Source organism: Thamnophis elegans, chromosome 5, assembly GCF_009769535.1.
Source record: "Thamnophis elegans isolate rThaEle1 chromosome 5, rThaEle1.pri, whole genome shotgun sequence".
Classification (NCBI taxonomy): domain Eukaryota; kingdom Metazoa; phylum Chordata; class Lepidosauria; order Squamata; family Colubridae; genus Thamnophis; species Thamnophis elegans.
In genome coordinates, this window is record NC_045545.1 from 56,090,401 (window position 1) to 56,108,773 (window position 18,373).

At 36.9% G+C, this 18,373-nt stretch overlaps 1 protein-coding gene across 1 annotated transcript in view; it reads left to right on the forward strand.

Moving 5' to 3' along the window:
• The window catches only part of LOC116509421 (complement decay-accelerating factor transmembrane isoform-like), a 48,954-nt gene that overhangs the window by 18,903 nt on the left and 11,678 nt on the right, over nt 1–18,373 (forward strand). Inside the window, exons 3-4 of the mRNA XM_032218579.1 lie at nt 13,207–13,395; nt 15,575–15,674. Coding sequence (XP_032074470.1) covers nt 13,207–13,395; nt 15,575–15,674 — 289 coding nt within the window. The remainder of the gene's footprint in view (nt 1–13,206; nt 13,396–15,574; nt 15,675–18,373) is intronic.

Below are 18,373 nucleotides of genomic sequence, written 5' to 3' on the forward strand. Positions count from 1 at the left end.
AAATTCCATCCATAAAAAAGAAATGAAATTAAAGAAAAAAAAGATAACACAATAATTTTAATTCAGGCTAATTCGCAGCTTACTCTCTTCTATCTTCAATTTTAATTTTACTCAGTCTTTTTGGATTTTCTCTTCTCTAATAGTAAAATTTATCTCACCAATTTCGACAAAATCTCTCTCCTGCTCTGCTTCCATTTCGGGGGGCTATCCCAACCTTCTGCAGCTTCATTAGCTGCTGCTCTTGTAACCGGAAAAAAGGCTTCTCCTGGATCAATCAGGGACATGCTCTTCTCTATCACCATCTCTATGGGATGGTTTAGGTTCAAAAAGGACCATCCAGCAGCAGAGATATTGACAGCAATCCTGGAGCCCCAAGATTGCATGTCATGTCATAGCAATGTCAGCCCTGCCCCTCTCCTCAGGAAAAATCTTTATTGTGTTATATGACAAGAATGAATGTTTGGAAATAATACAAGAGAATATAGAATGATTAGAGGAAGAAGGCGGGGCTTAGCAGTGAGAAGACGGAGTTTCAGGCCATTCCTGAAATTCCCCTATTCCGGAAGAAATGGATGGGTTGTTTACGACCCTAGCTGTCCCGGAGAGACAGTGAAGGTTTGGGGAGATCCAGTGACCTCAGAGACGTACGCAGGTCTCGGGGGGGCTCGGATTTCAACCCCTTTTGCCATACCTTCCTGGATTAGCTCTATGCTAACCGAAACTGCAGGCAGCCCCTAAGAATGGTAGAAGTGTTTCCAACTGGTAAGCTGATTTTATTACTCAAAGAGAGAGACGGCCCACACTAAAACTTAAGCTAATTGAAACCAAAGAACAGAAGAATCTAGCAGCGTATTGGTTTTTTTTAATGGATTTATGGCTGGTGGTTACTCTACTTCTTAAATGTTTTGAATGCTGTTTACGTGGATAAAGGAAAGTTTATTTTACTTCAACACTCCCTCACGGCTCTCCTTAAGTGGGCTGTAAATCAATTTACTATAATTTGGCTTCTTATAACCTGACACTTTTATTGCTTGGCTGTGTTGGTCTAAAATCAGATAAGACTGCATAGCTCCCAGCGTGTCCCGACTTGCAATTTCATCTGTGTCACATCATGGCGTTTGTACTTGCTTCAAGTGATTCATTTCAAAAGATTTTCTCCGCTTTTCAGAAGTTGTTTGATATTTATGAAAAATCTGAAAAAAAATCTGAAAAAAAATTAGACTATCTCTTGTTTTTAACATCAAACTATGAAAGAAAGACTCAGAGCGTTGAATGTTTGAGTGCTCCTGAAATCCAGATGAAGAATGTCAGAAAGGAAGTTTCTCAATTTGCTGACACGCCGGGCGTCTGTTTTACTTCGGAGGCAGAAAGAGAAAGAGATGTAACGTTTGAAAAAAGGGGGGCCATACAGAAAATTTATCTCAAAAGACAGATTCCAAGAGGAATGAGAAACATTAAAGAATCTATACTTTATGAAACATTATTTGCAGAACTTTCGACACCACCCTTGAAAGTCAAAGACAAATTGATTGGAACAAGCCAAGGACAAAGTTATTATGTCAGAGGCATCCTAAGCAAAAAGGTGCGAAGATATTTCTGTTTGGACTTGCTTATAAAAACGTTTGGGGAATTTGTTTTAGGAATGGTAAGAGGACTAAGGAAGTTTTGCTATTGGAGAGACATAGGCTGATAGACTGAAGAATATAATTGAAAATTAGCTAAATCTAACTACTCTTATTTGTAATAGATATAGCTGAATAATAATTGATATTGATAATAATGTATATAATGTGGAGTTGATATGATAAATAACAATTGGATATGAGAAAGGAAGGTTGGAAACATTTTTGGATTATACATAAAAGGCATTAATTACAATAATTATCACTATTAAAAAACTAAATAAAATATATACAGTTAAATGTTAATTAATATGGGGGAAATGTTATGATATATGATATAACTAAATATTATGGATGTTCAGCTAAAATAGGATATGAGGATTTGATGTTAATAGAGGATTTTACAAACAAGTAAATGAAATGTCAGCATGTGTTATGGATTAATTCTTTGGCATAGTTAAGGATGAAGGATGTTTAAATAACTATAGTTAACTAAAAGTGGAGGTATAATGATGTTAATATGGTAAACATTTGAGTTAAGATATTTGAATTAATATGAGTTAATGGAAGAGATGCACCAAAGCATGTTGTAACCAGCTGATATACTTTTTCTTTTTTATAATAGATACCTGTGTTCCTTTTTTTTCTTTTTTCTTTTTTGTTTTTTCTTTCCTGCCTTGTCTTTTGTCCTTTTTGTCTTTTTTGTTTTATTTTTGCTTTTTTTTTTTGCTTTTTCTTTTTGATTTTTTCTTTTCCCACTGGTGTGGGCATGTATTGTTCAAGATTATGACCTTTATTAATATTTTTAAATAATAATTACAGTCAAATGAAAATGGATATATGACGATGGTGATATGTATGAATATCTGAGTTAAAATGCTTGAGTTAATATGAGTTATATTTGTTGACTGTGGAGGAGATGTACCAAAGTTTATTTGTGATCGACTGATACACTTTCTATAGATGTAAAGAAAGATGTTGTACTTGTTTCAAATTAAAATTTAAAAAAATTAATAATAAAAGAGAATATAGAATGATTGGGGGATTTGGGGGCCTCACAATGAATAAGAACATTGAATAATTCTCTCAAGCTTTTGATATATAAAAACACATTTTTATAGACTTAGGAAAATTTGAGAGATTTAGTGAAGATTACTCATGTTTTGCATCTGTCTTTACACAAAGGGATAAAACAGTCCAACCTATCAAAAACAGCACCACAAAAATCAGATTAGGAACACAAGTTGAAACAGGGAAGAAAATGGTAAGTGAGCACCTGTCTACCCTAGACGAGTTCAAATCATCAGGACCAGATGGATTACACCCTAGGGTTCTGAAGCAACTGGCAGACAAGATCTCAGAACCACTGAACTATATCTTTCAGAGATCCTGGAGCACCGGGGAACTACCAGAGGACTGGAAAAGAGCTAATGTGGTTCCCATCTTCAAAAAAGGGGAAAAAACAGATCCAGGAAACTACAGACCTATCAGCCTGACCTCAATACCAGGAAAGATTCTGGAAAAGATAATCAAGCAACGAATTAGTGAACACCTAGAAGCAAACAAAGTAACAGCCGAAAGCCAGCATGGGTTTGTCAAAAACAGATCATGCTAGACTAATCTTATTGCATTCTTTGATATTGTGACAAAATTAGTGGATCAGAGGAATGCCGTTGATATAGGTTACTTGGACTTCAGTAAGGCATTTGATAAGGTAGACCATAACCTACTACTAGCGAACCGCTTTGGTCGCACTGACCGATGATCTCTGGCGGGCCAGGGATAGAGGACATTCCTCTTTCCTGGTGCTTCTTGACCTCTCAGCAGCTTTCGATACCATCGACCATGGTATCCTTCTGCGACGGTTAGAGGAGGTGGGCTTGGGAGGCACCGTTTTACGGTGGTTCTCCTCTTACCTCTCTGACAGGTCGCAGTCGGTGTTGGTCAGGCGACAGGGGTGCCGCAGGGTTTGGTCTTGTCCCCCCCTCCTATTTAACATCTACATGAAGCCGCTGGGTGAGATCATTCAACAGCACGGAGTTAAGTATCATCAGTACGCTGATGATACACAATTATATCTCTCTGCCCTGTGCCAGCTCAGTGTAGCGGCGGACGTGACGTGCCGGTATCTGGAGGCTGTTAGGACCTGGATGGGGGTAAACAAACTCGTGCTCACTCCCGACAAGACTGAGTGGCTATGGATGTTCCCCCCGAAGCTCAGCACAGATAGTCCATCCTTGATCCTGGGGGTGAAAATTTACACCCCCTCAGAGAGGGCATGCAATTTGGGGGTCCTCCTGGATTCACAGCTGACACTGGAACATCATCTGTCGGCTGTGACCAGGGGAGCCTTTGCCCAGGTTCGCCTGGTGCACCAATTGAGGCCCTACTTGGATCGGGAGGCATTCCAAACTGTCACTCATGCCCTAGTCACCTCAAGGCTGGATTACTGCAACGCGCTCTAAATGGGGCTACCCTTGAAAAGTGTTCGGAAACTGCAACTAGTCCAGAATGCAGCCACGTGAGCGATTTTGGGTGTACCTAGGTACACCCATGTTACGCCTATCCTCTGCGAGCTGCACTGGCTACCCATTGGTCTCCGGATGCAATTCAAGGTGTTGGTTATTACCTTTAAAGCCCTACATGGCTTAGGACCAGCATACCTGCGAGACCGCCTACTGCCACACTCCTCCCAACGGCCAGTTAGATCCCACAGGGTTGGCCTCCTTCCGATGCCATCAGCCAGACAATGTCAGCTGGCGGCTCCCCGGATGAGAGCCTTCTCTGTGGCTGCCCCGACCCTTTGGAACGAACTATCCCCAGAAAACCAGACCTCGCCCACTCTCATGGCCTTCAGAAAAGCTGTCAAGACCTGGCTTTTCCGGCAGGCCTGGGGCTGTTGACCTCATTATTGATGTGCACCCCTGACTGAAATGAATCCGAGCTAAGTTACCCAAATCTTTTTTTGACATGATGGACGACTTCGAATTGAGAGATGTTTGGCGAGAAAGAAATGCAGAGGAATATGACTTCACCTTTTTTTCTGATAGACATCAATCCCTTTCAAGGATTGATTTTATACTAATCACTAATGATTTACTTTCTAGGGTGAAGAAGACAAAGATTGCAGCGAGGGTTCTTTCGGATCATAACCCAGTTTGGGTGGAATTGGGAAGGGTAGTGCAGGCAAGAAGGTCTTGGAGGTTGAATGAAAACTTATTTAGATATGAAAAGTACATTAATGATTGTAAAAAATTGTTATCTGAATACTTTGTTCTGAATATGAATAAGGGTACATCTATGGAATTTGTATGGGATGCAAGCAAAGCGTATATGAGAGGAGTACTGATGAATATAAACAAAATACATAGACATAAACAAGGGCAAAAACGAAAAGAATTGGAAGAGGAAATTAAAGGGAAAGAGTTGGAACTAACATTGAATCCAGGCGATACAAAGGCTAAGGAAGCAATCTCCATATTAAAATCCCAATTTGATATGTTGATCTCTGACCAGGTAGCCACGAGTTTATTATATGCAAAACACAACAATTTTTGTAACGCAAACAAACCCGGCAGATGGTTGGCTTATCAGATTAGGAAAAAAAGAAAAACTCGAAATGTATCCAAATTGTGTTATAGAGGGAAGGAGGTGTTTCAACAGGAGGAGATTCAAAAGGCATTTCGGGAATTTTTCACAGAATTGTACAAAGGGGACAAAATTAAGGGTTTAGACATAGACAAATACTTAGACAAAGAGAAAATACCCCTAGTTAAAGAAGAGTACAGGCAAAAGTTGAACCAACCAATAACCTCTGGGGAAATCCTGCAGGTAATCAAACAACTAAAGTTAGGGAAAGCGCCAGGCACAGATGGCCTGACAGCGGTTTACTATAAAAACTTACAGTTAGAAATGGTAGACCCTCTTAGAGAACTATTTAATAAAATTCAAACGGAAGGTAAAGTGCCCCCATCATGGAAGACAGCGTTTATATCGTTGATACCCAAAGAAGATCAAGATATTACCAACCAAAAAATTATAGATCTATTTCATTACTTAATGTAGATTATAAAATTTTTACTAAAATACTAGCAAATAGGTTAATGGTGGTTATTCAACAATTGATACATACCGACCAAACAGGTTTTATACAGGGGAGACAGATGAAGAGTAATGTTAGACTAATCATTAATGCATTAGAATATTTGGGAAAGAACAATCAAATCCCTGCTGCGTTCATATTTCTGGATGCTGAGAAGGCCTTTGATCGAGTTAATTGGCAATTTCTGTTGAAGATATTGCAAAAAATGCAGATAGGAGATAGCTTTTTACGGCCAATTAAAGCAATATACCAACAGCAAACAGCTCAAATCATAGTCAACGGAAGTTTAACAGACTCCTTTCAAATCGGAAAAGGTACAAGACAGGGCTGTCCTTTGTCCCCACTATTGTTTATCATAACTTTGGAAGTATTATTGAATAAAATACGGGGCTTGGATGGTCTAAAAGGGATCAAGATTAGGCAGCAAGAATACAGACTCCGCGCTTTTGCGGATGATTTGGTCATAATATTGGAACAACCGCAGGAATCCAGTATGGTTTTAATGAACACGATTAATCAATATGGTCAAGTGTCTGGTTTTAAAATAAATTTAGGAAAAACAAAAATATTAGCTATAAATATGAATACTAAACAAAAGGAAGAACTAGGAGTGATGCTAGGATGTGAGGTAGTTAAAAAAGTCAAATATCTTGGAGTTAACATCTTAACTTCAAATGGGAAACTATATAAGCATAATTATGAACCACTTTGGCATAGTACACAGACAGAGATGAAAAAATGGGAGAAATTGCACTTATCTTTGTTGGGTAGGATAGCGGCAGTGAAAATGAACATCTTACCAAAATTTTTATTTCTCTTTCAAATGTTACCTATACTTAAAAAAGATGAGAATCTTTTAGAATGGCAGAAGGGTATCAACAAATTTGTATGGGCTGGAAAGAAGCCGAGGGTAAAGATGTATAAGATGTACGCGAGAGAGGAGGCATGAAATTACCTAATCTAAAATTATATTATGAGGCAGTGGCCCTATCCGCAATTAGTGATTGGACCCATTTAACCAATGATAGAATATTGAATATCGAGGGACATGATCTGGTATATGGTTGGCATGCTTACTTGTTATTCAACAAAAAATTGGATAAGAACTTTAAAACCCATATTTTAAGAAATGCTTTATTGCGGGTCTGGAAAAAATATCAACATAAACTAAATGATAAGTTATCCATGTGGGCAATTCCTAGACATGCAATTGAAAATATGAATATAGAACAAAAACACGATAGAACCACTTACAGACAACTTCTCACTTTAGAAAGGGGGGTTCTACAATTAAAATCTTTAGAGGTACTAAAAGAGGAGAAGGTAGTTCAAACATGGTTCCAGTATGGCCAATTACAGGCCAGGTGGAAAATAGACCAAAAAACTGGTTTTGTTAAAGTTGAGGATAATTTGTTTAAACAAATAAGAGATCAAAGCTTAATGCATATAAAGAGGATATATAATGTACTAATACAGATGGATTCAGAAACGGAATTGGTTAAAGATTGTATGATAAAGTGGGCTCAGAATATTGAAGAACCAATAATGCTGGACACGTGGGAAAGAATATGGGTAAGAAATGTGAAATTTTCACAAGCACAAAACCTGAGAGAAAATTTTTATAAGATGTTTTATAGATGGCATTTAGATCCTAAAAAGCTGGCTTCTATGTATCCGAATGTACAGCCTACATGTTGGAGATGTGGTTCTCTCGATGCTACATATTTTCATATATGGTGGACTTGTCAAAAGGTTAAGGCATTTTGGATAAAAATGTGGTGGATCATGCAAAATATCTTTAAAAGAAGGATAAAATTCACTCCTCAGTTATTTTTACTAGGTATATGTACTGACTTTACAGCGGTAGAGACCAATTTGGTTCTGCACCTAATAACGGCAGCAAGTCTGTTGGTGGCGCAATACTGGAAGAAGGAAGACGTGCCTACAACTCAAGAATGGACATTGAAAGTTACAAACCTAGCCGAGATGGCTAAAATATCAGCATATCTTAAAGACCACTCAAATGAGAGATATAAACGAGACTGGAAAAAATGGATTGACTATACACAAAACAAATATGGGACTAAGAAATTCCAGATAGCCTATGCTTAAGATTAGGAATAAGTTAAACTGCTTAAAGTTTGGGTAACAGCAAGAAGCTGAGTTCAACGTAGAGATCTTATTGACTTTCTTTCCTTTTTTTTTTTTAATCTCCTTTGTTTTAATATATTTTAGACTGTGTTTGTTAAAAAGCTACACCATGTACAGGCTCTGGGAAGTCGGGGGGGGGGGGAGGGAGGTGGGGTCTTAGGGGGAGGGGGGAGGGGGGAAATATAGTGTGTGCTAGATTTTAAAGTAACATGATTGCACTTGTATACTGTTGCTCTTTAATTCTAGTGTAAAAATAGGACAAGCTGAATATATTGATAGATAGTAGAAATACACCGAAGGGAGGAGTAGAGGGAAAGAAGAAAGAGGGGTAGAGAGGGTGGGAGAGAGGATTGGAGGGAGGGTGAGATGGAAGGGAGGGAGTATTGGGAGAGAGAAGTGATAAAGGGGGAGGGGAAGTAGGGTAGAGGGGAATGTTAGAGGGAAGAAGGAAAGTTGGAGGGAGGCGAAAGAAAGGGTGTACGGAGGGTCGAAGTGGTATATTGGGTTTGTATTTTGGGGGGTATTGTTGACAAGAGGGATGGCTGTGTTTATTGTTCAATGTTATATGGCCCCGGTTATGCACAGTATATATGTGACTGTATGAAATGAAATGAAAATAAAACATATTTACATGAAAGAAAAGCTGTCAAGACCTGGCTTTTCCGGCAGGCCTGGGGCTGTTGACCTCATTATTGAGGTCCACCCCCAACTGAAATGAATATATCTGTGTTGTTTTTAACTTGTCTTATTTTATTTTAATTTTATTTTATTTTCTTTCTTTTCCCTTCTGTAAGCCGCCCGGAGTCCTTCGGGATTGGGCGGCTTATAAATAAAATCACACTTCAAACTAGATAAAGTAGAAGAATGTGGGTTAGACAGCATCACCACCAGATAGATTCGTAACTGACTGACCAACCGCACTCAATGTGTAAGTCCTCTGTGGAACTGCATCTTTATGGAGGGAAGTATGCAGTGGAGTACCCCAAAACTCTTTTTTGGGCCCAGTACTCTTCAACATCTTCATCAATGATTTGGATGAAGGAATAAATGGGGAACTCATCAAATTTGCAGATGACACCAAACTGGCAGGAATAGCCAACACTCCAGAAGATAGGCTAATGATACAGAAGGATCTTGTCAAACTTGAACATTTGGTACTATCTAATAAAATGAAATTCAATGGTGAAAAGAGTATGGTTCTACATTTAGGCAACAAGAACGAAATGCACAGGTACAGTATAGGTGGTACCTTGCTCAACAGTAGTAACTGTGAAAGGGATCTTGGAGTCCTAGTGGACAACCATTTAAATATGAGCCAGCAGTGTGCAGCAGCTGCCAAAAAAGCCAACACAGTTCTAGGCTGCATAAACAGAGGGATAGAATCAAGATCATGTGAAGTGTTAATACCACTTTATAATGCCTTGGTAAGGCCACACTTGGAATACTGCATTCAGTTTTGGTCACCACGATGCAGAAAAGATGTGGAGACTCTAGAAAGGGTGCAGAGAAGAGCAACAAAGATGATTAGGGGACTGGAGACTAAAACATATGAAGAACGGTTGCAGGAACTGGGTATGTCTAGTTTAATAGAAAGAAGGACTAGGGGAGACATGATAGCAGTGTTCTAATATCTCAGGGGTTGCCACAAAGAAGAGGGAGTCAAACTATTCTCCAAGGCACCTGAGGGTAGAACAAGAAGCAATGGGTGGAAACTAATCAAGGAGAGAAGCAACTTAGAACTGAGGAGAAATTTCCTGACAGTTAGAACAATTAATCAGTGGAACAGTTTGCCTCCAGAAGTTGTGAATGCCCCAACACTAGAAGTCTTTAAGATGATGTTGGATAGCCATTTGTCTGAAACAGTATAGGATTTCCTGCCTAGGCAGGGGTTTGGACTAGAAGACCTCCAAGGTCCCTTCCAACTCTGCTATTGTATTGTATCTTGAGCGTACCCACCACTACTTCTCTACCCTTCCCAGTGGAGGATGTGGTAGAAGTCCTATCCCAATGCCTAGAGACTGTCAGATTCTTAATGTGGAAAACAGTTTCAGATGCAACTCAAGCAAGATGAATAACTATCAGTTCAAAAGTATTTTTATTCTAGGGCTGATTCTTGATGGGGGTAACCATTATGCTTCTCAAGAGGAAGCAGTTTCATAGTCTGGGGGTTCTTTTGGATTCATAGTTCCTGTCTAAAGAGCAGATGGATGCTATAACCACAAAGGGTTATGTTAAGCTTCAGCTATTACAGTAGGGGAAGCCTTATGTAGAACAGATTTCTTTGAAGATGGGCCATTCATGCTCTTGTCATCTCCCTATTGGATTACTTAAATTCACTGTACAGAGGGATACCTTTGAAGATCAAGAAGAAATTTGAGCTGGTATAGAGTGCAGTGTTCTGCATGTTCATTGGCCAATCTGAGTACTGGCATTTTACACTGTTACTACAGGATATGTGTTGCCAACCAGGGTATTCCTGAATGCAAGTTAAGATTCCGATTGCTACTGACTCCTTCCCCATGGTGCTTGCTGAACAGAGGGGGATTTTTTCTCTCCCACTGATGAACAGTTGATTTTGCCACCAAAGCTGGTTGTTTAGTGGCCTTGCTCCCCATTTTTTGAAGGGGAGACTAGAAAGGACCCAAGACAACATTCACACGATCACGTACCGATAGAAAAGAAGGGGTCTAGATGCCCTCTATTCTCAATAAGGAGTGATCAGAAGGTCTAATCTCTTGTCACCTTTTCCCTCCAGCTGCCCATTTTTGCCTAAATATGCCTGGGACTTAATTGCACTTTTTGAAGCTTTTAAAATCTCTTCATTTATGACTAGTTGACTTCTGATCTATTTTATAACCCTTTGCTGGACATTTACAACTTTTTTTCCTGATCTTTTGCTATTTACGATTAAATTCTAAGCTATGTTTTTTTAGCTGTAAGGAAGTTTGCAGTGGGATTTATATTTACACAGGATTGCATTATAAATTTTGCTTGTTCTAACTTTTTTCTTCTTTTAAAAAAAAGAACCTTAATACTTATCTCTTAATTTTTGATGGGGAAATTCCCCCTTTTTAAACCCTGGATGGGGGAGCCTTTCCTTGTAGAAGCTGTTACAATTTAGGTGTTCCTCTTGTGCTTGAAGAGAGAACAAATGTTTCTCATGCCTCTAAAAGGAGATGTTTTGGGAAACATCTGAAAACAGAATGCTCTCCAACTTACAGGTTTTGTTTGAAAATATAAATAACAAATTTAATTGGTCAATAATGGTTTTTTAAACTCAATATGACATCCAAAAGCAGGAAATAACCTTGCAATTTGAAGAAATGGAACCTGATATTTGCTGTCAGATGCAAAGGGAAAATGTTTGATTGAAAGGAGAATGAATGTAGGAAATTCTGAGCTAATGGAATGAAGGATAGACTGGACGTTCTTGTCAAGAGGAATGTAGTGTTGTCAAGGAAAATAAGTCAACACCAGATATTGCAGAGAGATATCTACATCAAAGACTTATGAAGTTTGGAAATGAGATGCAATTGTTGGGAAAGTTTCCAATTAAAAACCTAAAGAAAGGTTTCATTATTAAGAACCAAATAAGGGTATTCTACCCTGGACTCAAGAGATAATGATGGGGTGATTTGTGGCAAATAAGAAACTGCTGTAGACTTTCCAAGAGATAAATGCAATAACAGATTTTTAACAGATTACTTTGAACTTAAACTTTGCTGTTGTTTAACATGTTAACTATTTTTCCTTTCATATATACGTATATATAATGTGTGCCAGGTGAGTTGAGTTGCAAATAAATGTACAAGCTTATACATTTTGGATCTAGTTTGTAAGGAGGGAAACTATTATTGTGGCTATAGATGTTCAACTGGGATAGATAATATGTGTTTTTATCCTTTGTTTCTTTTCAATTCACATTTTTAATGTTTTTGTTTAGTTTTACTTTGTCTCTGTTTAATTTTTTTTTTCTGTTTGGTATTTTATTTTAATTTTTTGAGTAAAATAAAATGGTTGGGAAAAAAGATTCTGGTTACTACTTTTAAAGTTGTATATGGCTAAAGCTTAGGTATCTAAAGGACTGCCTTTCCAAAATAGTCTATGTGCATTTTCTTCATAATTTCCTAGAAGCTAATACATCTTGATTTTTCCAGGAAACATTTGGGAAGTGAAAGTAGTTATAGGCCCTTTATATCTATATTTTGTTATAATTTATTATAACATTATAATATTAAGTATTATGGTTTTATTACTAAAATTTAAAAACAGAATTTTACTGCAGCTGGTCTTTGGGTCTCTGCTGTACATGTACGGGGGCATGCGGGGGGCACATATGCGTGGGGAGCAGGCTACATGCAGGGAGCATGCATGCATCATATTTTGGGGATTTGGGTGACACACTTTGGGCATTCGGTCCAGAAAAGGTTAGCCATCACTGGTCTAGGATCTCCTGCTTGAGCAAGGGGCTGGACTAGAAGACCTCCAAGGTCCCTTCCAGCCCTATTCTGATTCTGATAATGAATCCTTCCCATTGTAGTCATAAGTTGTGGAGTTGTTAAGTGGTCACCTTGCTAAATGATCATAATCCTTGCTTTCCACGTTATAGTCATTAAGTGCCAGTGTAGGTTATTAAGCAAAGCATGGGGTGTCTCAGGCATAAGGGATCCTCAACCTCCCTTATTGCTGAGACACTGAAAACTTTTCTTAATAACCCACACTGTCACTTAATGATTATAACATGGAAAGCAAGGATTGTGGTCATTTAGCAAGTGCCAAATATAAAAAGCTTAACAACTTAATACAAACAATAGCAAAATATGAACAAAATAATAAACATTTTTTTAAATTCTCTAAAAGAACTTCAGTAGGATTATAAAAGGCAGTATATTTTTCATCTTCCACATTTATAAATTATGTTCTAAATACTCTTTGATAGTTTCTAAACACAGATGGTATGAACCTTATCTTGAACATTTCTTCCTATTTCAGACATCTTTCTGTACTATTTTTTATTACCTCCTTTCAATGTCTGCATTATGATTTGGTTTTCATCATTCTTTCAACCACATTCCCCTGGTCTAGTGTCATTCTATGGAGTCACCTGGGTAGGGCAATCATAATCAGAATGAAGCAAGAAATGTAGACTCATTTCTTGGGTGTAACATTGCTGCCCGGAAGAGGTTAAATATAGCAGCTAGTGACTTGTATTCCCTTTCTTCTATCAGTTGTTAACCCATAATAAATATACATAACACATATTTTAACAAGTACAAACATGTTTTAAAGCTTTTTTTTTTAAATTAAACCTTCATCTTCTTTTGTTTACAGGTGGCTGTAAGAATCCACGTGAGACCAGATTTAGTGTAGTGGTTGAATTTCTTCGTTTCTACCCCGTGGGAACAGTTGTGCACCATGTTTGCCATCGAAGCGCTATCCACATTCCTGGTCGTCCAGAAAGGCCTGCTATTACTTGCTTGTCAAATTATACCTGGTCATCAGTCCCAGTTTTTTGTAAAGGTCAGGATCTTCCATTAAAACTACCTTCAAAACTGCATTGAATAAATTGCTAATTCATTTGGTAATGATTTCACAAAGGTATGATCCTACAAAGGTCAACTGATGTGTGCAATTAATCAATAATATTTATAATGGTGCTGAATTATACTTCTGAGGCTCTTAAAAAACTAATAGATACACTACGTTTTTAGTTTGGTTGATATCAAATACAATTTTATTGGCATATTATTTTTTATTATTTTATTATTTTTAAGGACTATTTTGAGGGACTGCTTATTGATTGCTGTGAACTATTATAGCACATATTTTCACCTCATGGAATACAGGGGGATATTGACTAATTTTTGATACTTCTTTTATGAAATATTTATTCAAATTTATTACTTTATTTCTGCCAGAAACCTGAGCACTACAAGAGGTGAGGGTTGATGGCTATGATTCAGGCTTGAAAAATGGCTTCCATAGTGAGAAAGGGGAATCAAGGCATGATCTAGGGTGGTTGATTATATTCATCTTCAAGCACAAGTAATTCTTTTCTTATAGGGTGCTAGTGACACTTACACAATGTAAACCCTTCAGTTTGATACTCATTGATTTATAATCTCTATTATTATCATTATTGTATGTCTGCATTTATAGTTCAAATTAGTCCTACTGCCTAATATTATCTTCCTCTTGATACGTAATTTAAATGCAAGAATGATGAGCAATATTTTTATTTATTTACTTTATTATTTCATAATAATAAAGTAATTAATATAGCTGCTCATTTATATGACTGGGTGGCTAACAAACAAAGAACATGAAACAATTAAACAACGCAACAGTGGCCTTTTGTAATTGACAAATATAAATTTTGTCAATGTGCAGATCAATGTGCAGGCAAAGTGAAAGGGTTTTTTTTGGTATGATGACCAGTGGGCTGATAACCAATAGCCCACTGGGAATAACATAGCCAATTTACGCCACAATCTTTTAACTGTGATTTTCAGATCTTGATACTTAGCTTCTTTAATTCTTTGTCTTCTATCCTAGTATAGAAGTATTGCTGCATCCCATTATTGCTGCATCAGTTATCCATGTTTTCTTTTTTTTAAACCACAAATAAATCTGGAATATTTATCACTTTTTATTCAGAAACCCCACAACATTTTAAACTAATTTTTCTACTGTATGTTCACGTCAATTTTTTTCATTTCTGGAACATAATTATTTGTACAAATGTTCCAGTAAATCATTTTGTGTTACGATATCATTTATAATCAATTTGTACAATGTTCTTGCATGAAGTGAATATCTACTGTTTCTTCTGACTCTGTGCACAATAAGCACTTTAAATCATTTCTAACCTTTATTACATTTTATGAAGATATGTACAACAATTTCATTTCACTTCTTTTACTGTCCTTGCTGGATGTCCAGAAGATTTTTATGTTTCTTCATTTTTATCAGATAAATACTGTTATTTATTTGCATAATATCCATTATCTGTCTACTAAGTAAAGAAACACATTAATAACAATAATAACAATAACACTTAGAGCACTGATAGACCAGTGATACTGGTACCACTTCACAATGCTTTGCAGTCCTCTCTAAGTGGTTTTACAGAGTAAGCATATTGCCCCCAGCAATCTTGGTCCTCATTTTATTGACCTCGGAAGGATGGAAGGCTGAGTCAACCTTGAGTTGGTGAGAATCAAATTGCCAAACTGCAGACAGACAACACAGCAGAAGTAGCCTGCAGTTCTGCATTCTAACCACTGCACCACCATAAAGTCTCCCTTTATTTATTTATTTATCAGCACAAATACAACACACACACACACACACATATATATCAGATTCAGCTAGAATACATTTTGAAACTGAAATTGATAATTTTATTCATTGATATCTGTGTTGCTGGTCAGGGACTATAACAAAGTTATCTTCTATCTAATGCTAAGCATTTTTCAGGGCATTAATTTTTGTTGATTACAATATATAAATTAGCTTGTCTTTCCACTATGACTGTTCTCCCAAGAAAATCTATAAGGTTTCTTTATGACTGATTGAAATTATCTCCTTTTGGTGTGTGTTTGTGTGTGTGTGTATACATACACACACACACACATATACATATATACATACAAAAACATAGAATCGTAATTCTCAATATTTGTTTTCTATTACCTAGGACTACCATGCGGTGATCCAGGGAAACCAGAAAATGGTGACCGTATTATGCTAATGGATTTCCTGCTAAAAGCAAAAGTAAATTTCAGCTGTAATGAAGGGTGCGTGTTAAATTGGCTGCCTTAGCAAAGTCTAATTATACTATTAGTCCTTTATTTTAGACAATAATTGAGACTGGAATTTTTGTTGCTAAATGATGCACTTGTAAAGCAGCAAGACTCAGATAAAGGGTGCATGAATGGCAAGACAGATGTAGCAAGGCTCGGGGGGGGGGAATGCAGAGATTGCAAGCGGTCAGCGTGGTATGAGCACAGTAAATAGTAAATTAATGATGATTTTTTAAAAAATGAATGTTGCACTTTTTCATGATGTGTTTTCTCAAGTTTTCTTTGCTGTGAATAATTTTTATAGTGGAGTTGGACTTTTTTTACCACTTATGAAATGACTAGATTTCTTTTTAACAATGTAAGCAAATATGAAAAAGAAAAGGAAGGAATACAATAAATTATTTTTTTTAGTATATAAATGTAGATATATAGATATACATCAACATGAACAGTGTGGCATCTGGGTGTCATTCATTTTGATATAAATAATAATGATATTAATATTTGTTATGTTAGTCAAACTTTTGTAATCTTCGTGTTGATACACATATTTGTATTAAGATATAGTCATTAATTAATTGTTCAGTGTTTCAGTATACCATTTTAATGCCAATCACAGTATTAGTTGAACAGACATAGTAATACCATCTTTCAACCTCTAATCTTTCCATCTGATTATTGCTATTATTCTATTATATAAAAATGTGTATACTAATATCCCCCTATTTCTTGTTTCTAAGACATTTCCTTTCTATCTATCATCTCTTGCCCATTTTAATAATTCAATTCTTATTCATTTTTTTGCTTGCTTCCCATGCTCCTCTCTTGGATCTTTATCTAGTCTAAATATTTCTCCCATCTTTCCCATCTTATGCAGCCAGGCCTCCAGTGTATCTAACCAAGCCCCTATCTCCCTTTCAAAGGTATCTTCCTGCTTATCTAATTTCACTTTTAATCTCTTAAAATATTTTTCTTTGATTTATTTCATCACTCATTATTATCTTTATTGTCCTTTTCCTCTTATCTTCTTGCTTTATTTGCTGATTTGTCTGTTCTATCTTTTCTTCCATTCTTTCTGGATTTTTTTCCTGGACATTTTGATCTTTGTTCATTGTTCCTTGTGAAGTATTTTCTATTTTCCCATCTATACCATGTATAGGTTCCCTATCTCATTGTGGTATTTTGTCATAGTGTCATTAATATTTTGGAATATCGCAATTTCTTGTAAAATTCCACTCATTTCCCCTGAAGGAGCATCTCATCTTATTTTAGTAAGTCTCACTCTTGCTCAATAGTCCAAAAACCATATATTCACTCCTAACATTGCTTCTCAGAGAGTACAATAATCATAGTTCTTTATATCCCAGGATTTATCAGTCAGTTCTTTTAGGTAATTCAGGATCCGTGTTCTCACAATTAAACCTTCAGTAGTCATAAGGTAGATTAATATAGAACAGTAGATATCACCACAGTCCTCCAGATAAATGTTGTTTATTTATCAAAATTTTCCAAGACTTGTAGGGGTATGGTACATTTTTTATTCATTAGTAGGTGGGTGCCCTCTGCTTAGATTTCAGTGTCTCCAATCTGACAGGTATTTTAACCAATTTTAATTTGATTTATAGAAGCCAAATCAGTTATTTAAGTAGATAGTTCCAGAATTTTAAAATGCCTTTCCCAAACCTACCCAGTTTAAAAATCCAATTTTCTGTGTTTTAAACGTTTTTTAATTTTCTCCCATTAGTTCCCTCCTTCTCGGTCTGGGATTTTTCTCTAAGTAGTTATTTGTTGCTTTAACAAATAAATCTAAAAATCTCTTTTCCCGGATTTTTTTCCCTTTTTGGGTTAGGTTCTAAGTAAAAAAGGAATAATCTCACCCAGTTCCAATCACTGTTCATCTACACCACTCCTGCATTTTCTTTGTTGCCTTGGCTGTCCCAGTTTCATGGCAGCCATAATGGCAGCCTCTTATCCTCATCGTGAACAAGAGGGAAAAAGAAAGCCTGGATCAAACAGGAGAGTTGCAGCTCTCCACAACCTGCAGGACGCCCCTTTTTCTTCACCACCCCTACAGGGTGGCTTTGCCTCCTTTTGGAGCTCTCTAACAGTGAGAATTTAGGAGCACGGAGACCGCTCCTCACGTCCGATCTTGCCACAACATCAGCTGGCAGTCAGAATAGAATAGAATTTTATTGGCCAAGTATGATTGGACATACAAGGAATTTTTCTTTGGTGTATAAGCTCTCAGTGTACATAAAAGATAAAAGTGATCATGATCATAGTCATCATAAATACATTCATAATGAATCATAAGATACAACACTTAGTCATAGTCATAGGACACTAAATAAGCAATTGAAATAATAGGAAGCTAAATAAAACAATATAATCGTAGATACAAGCAACAAGATTATAGTTGTAAGTAGAAAAGGAGATAGGTTATAGGAAGGATGAGAAGAATAATAGTAATACAGTCTGACAGTGTTGTGGGAATTAGTTGTTTAGCAGAGTGATGGCATGTGGGGAAAAACTGACCTTGTATCTAGTTGTTCTGGTGTGCAATGCTCTATAATCATTTTGAGGGTAGAAATTGAAACAATTTATGTCCAGGATGGGAAGGAAGGAAGGAAGGAAGGAAGGAAGGAAGGAAGGAAGGAAGGAAAGAAAGGGTCTATCTGCTTACATATGCTCTG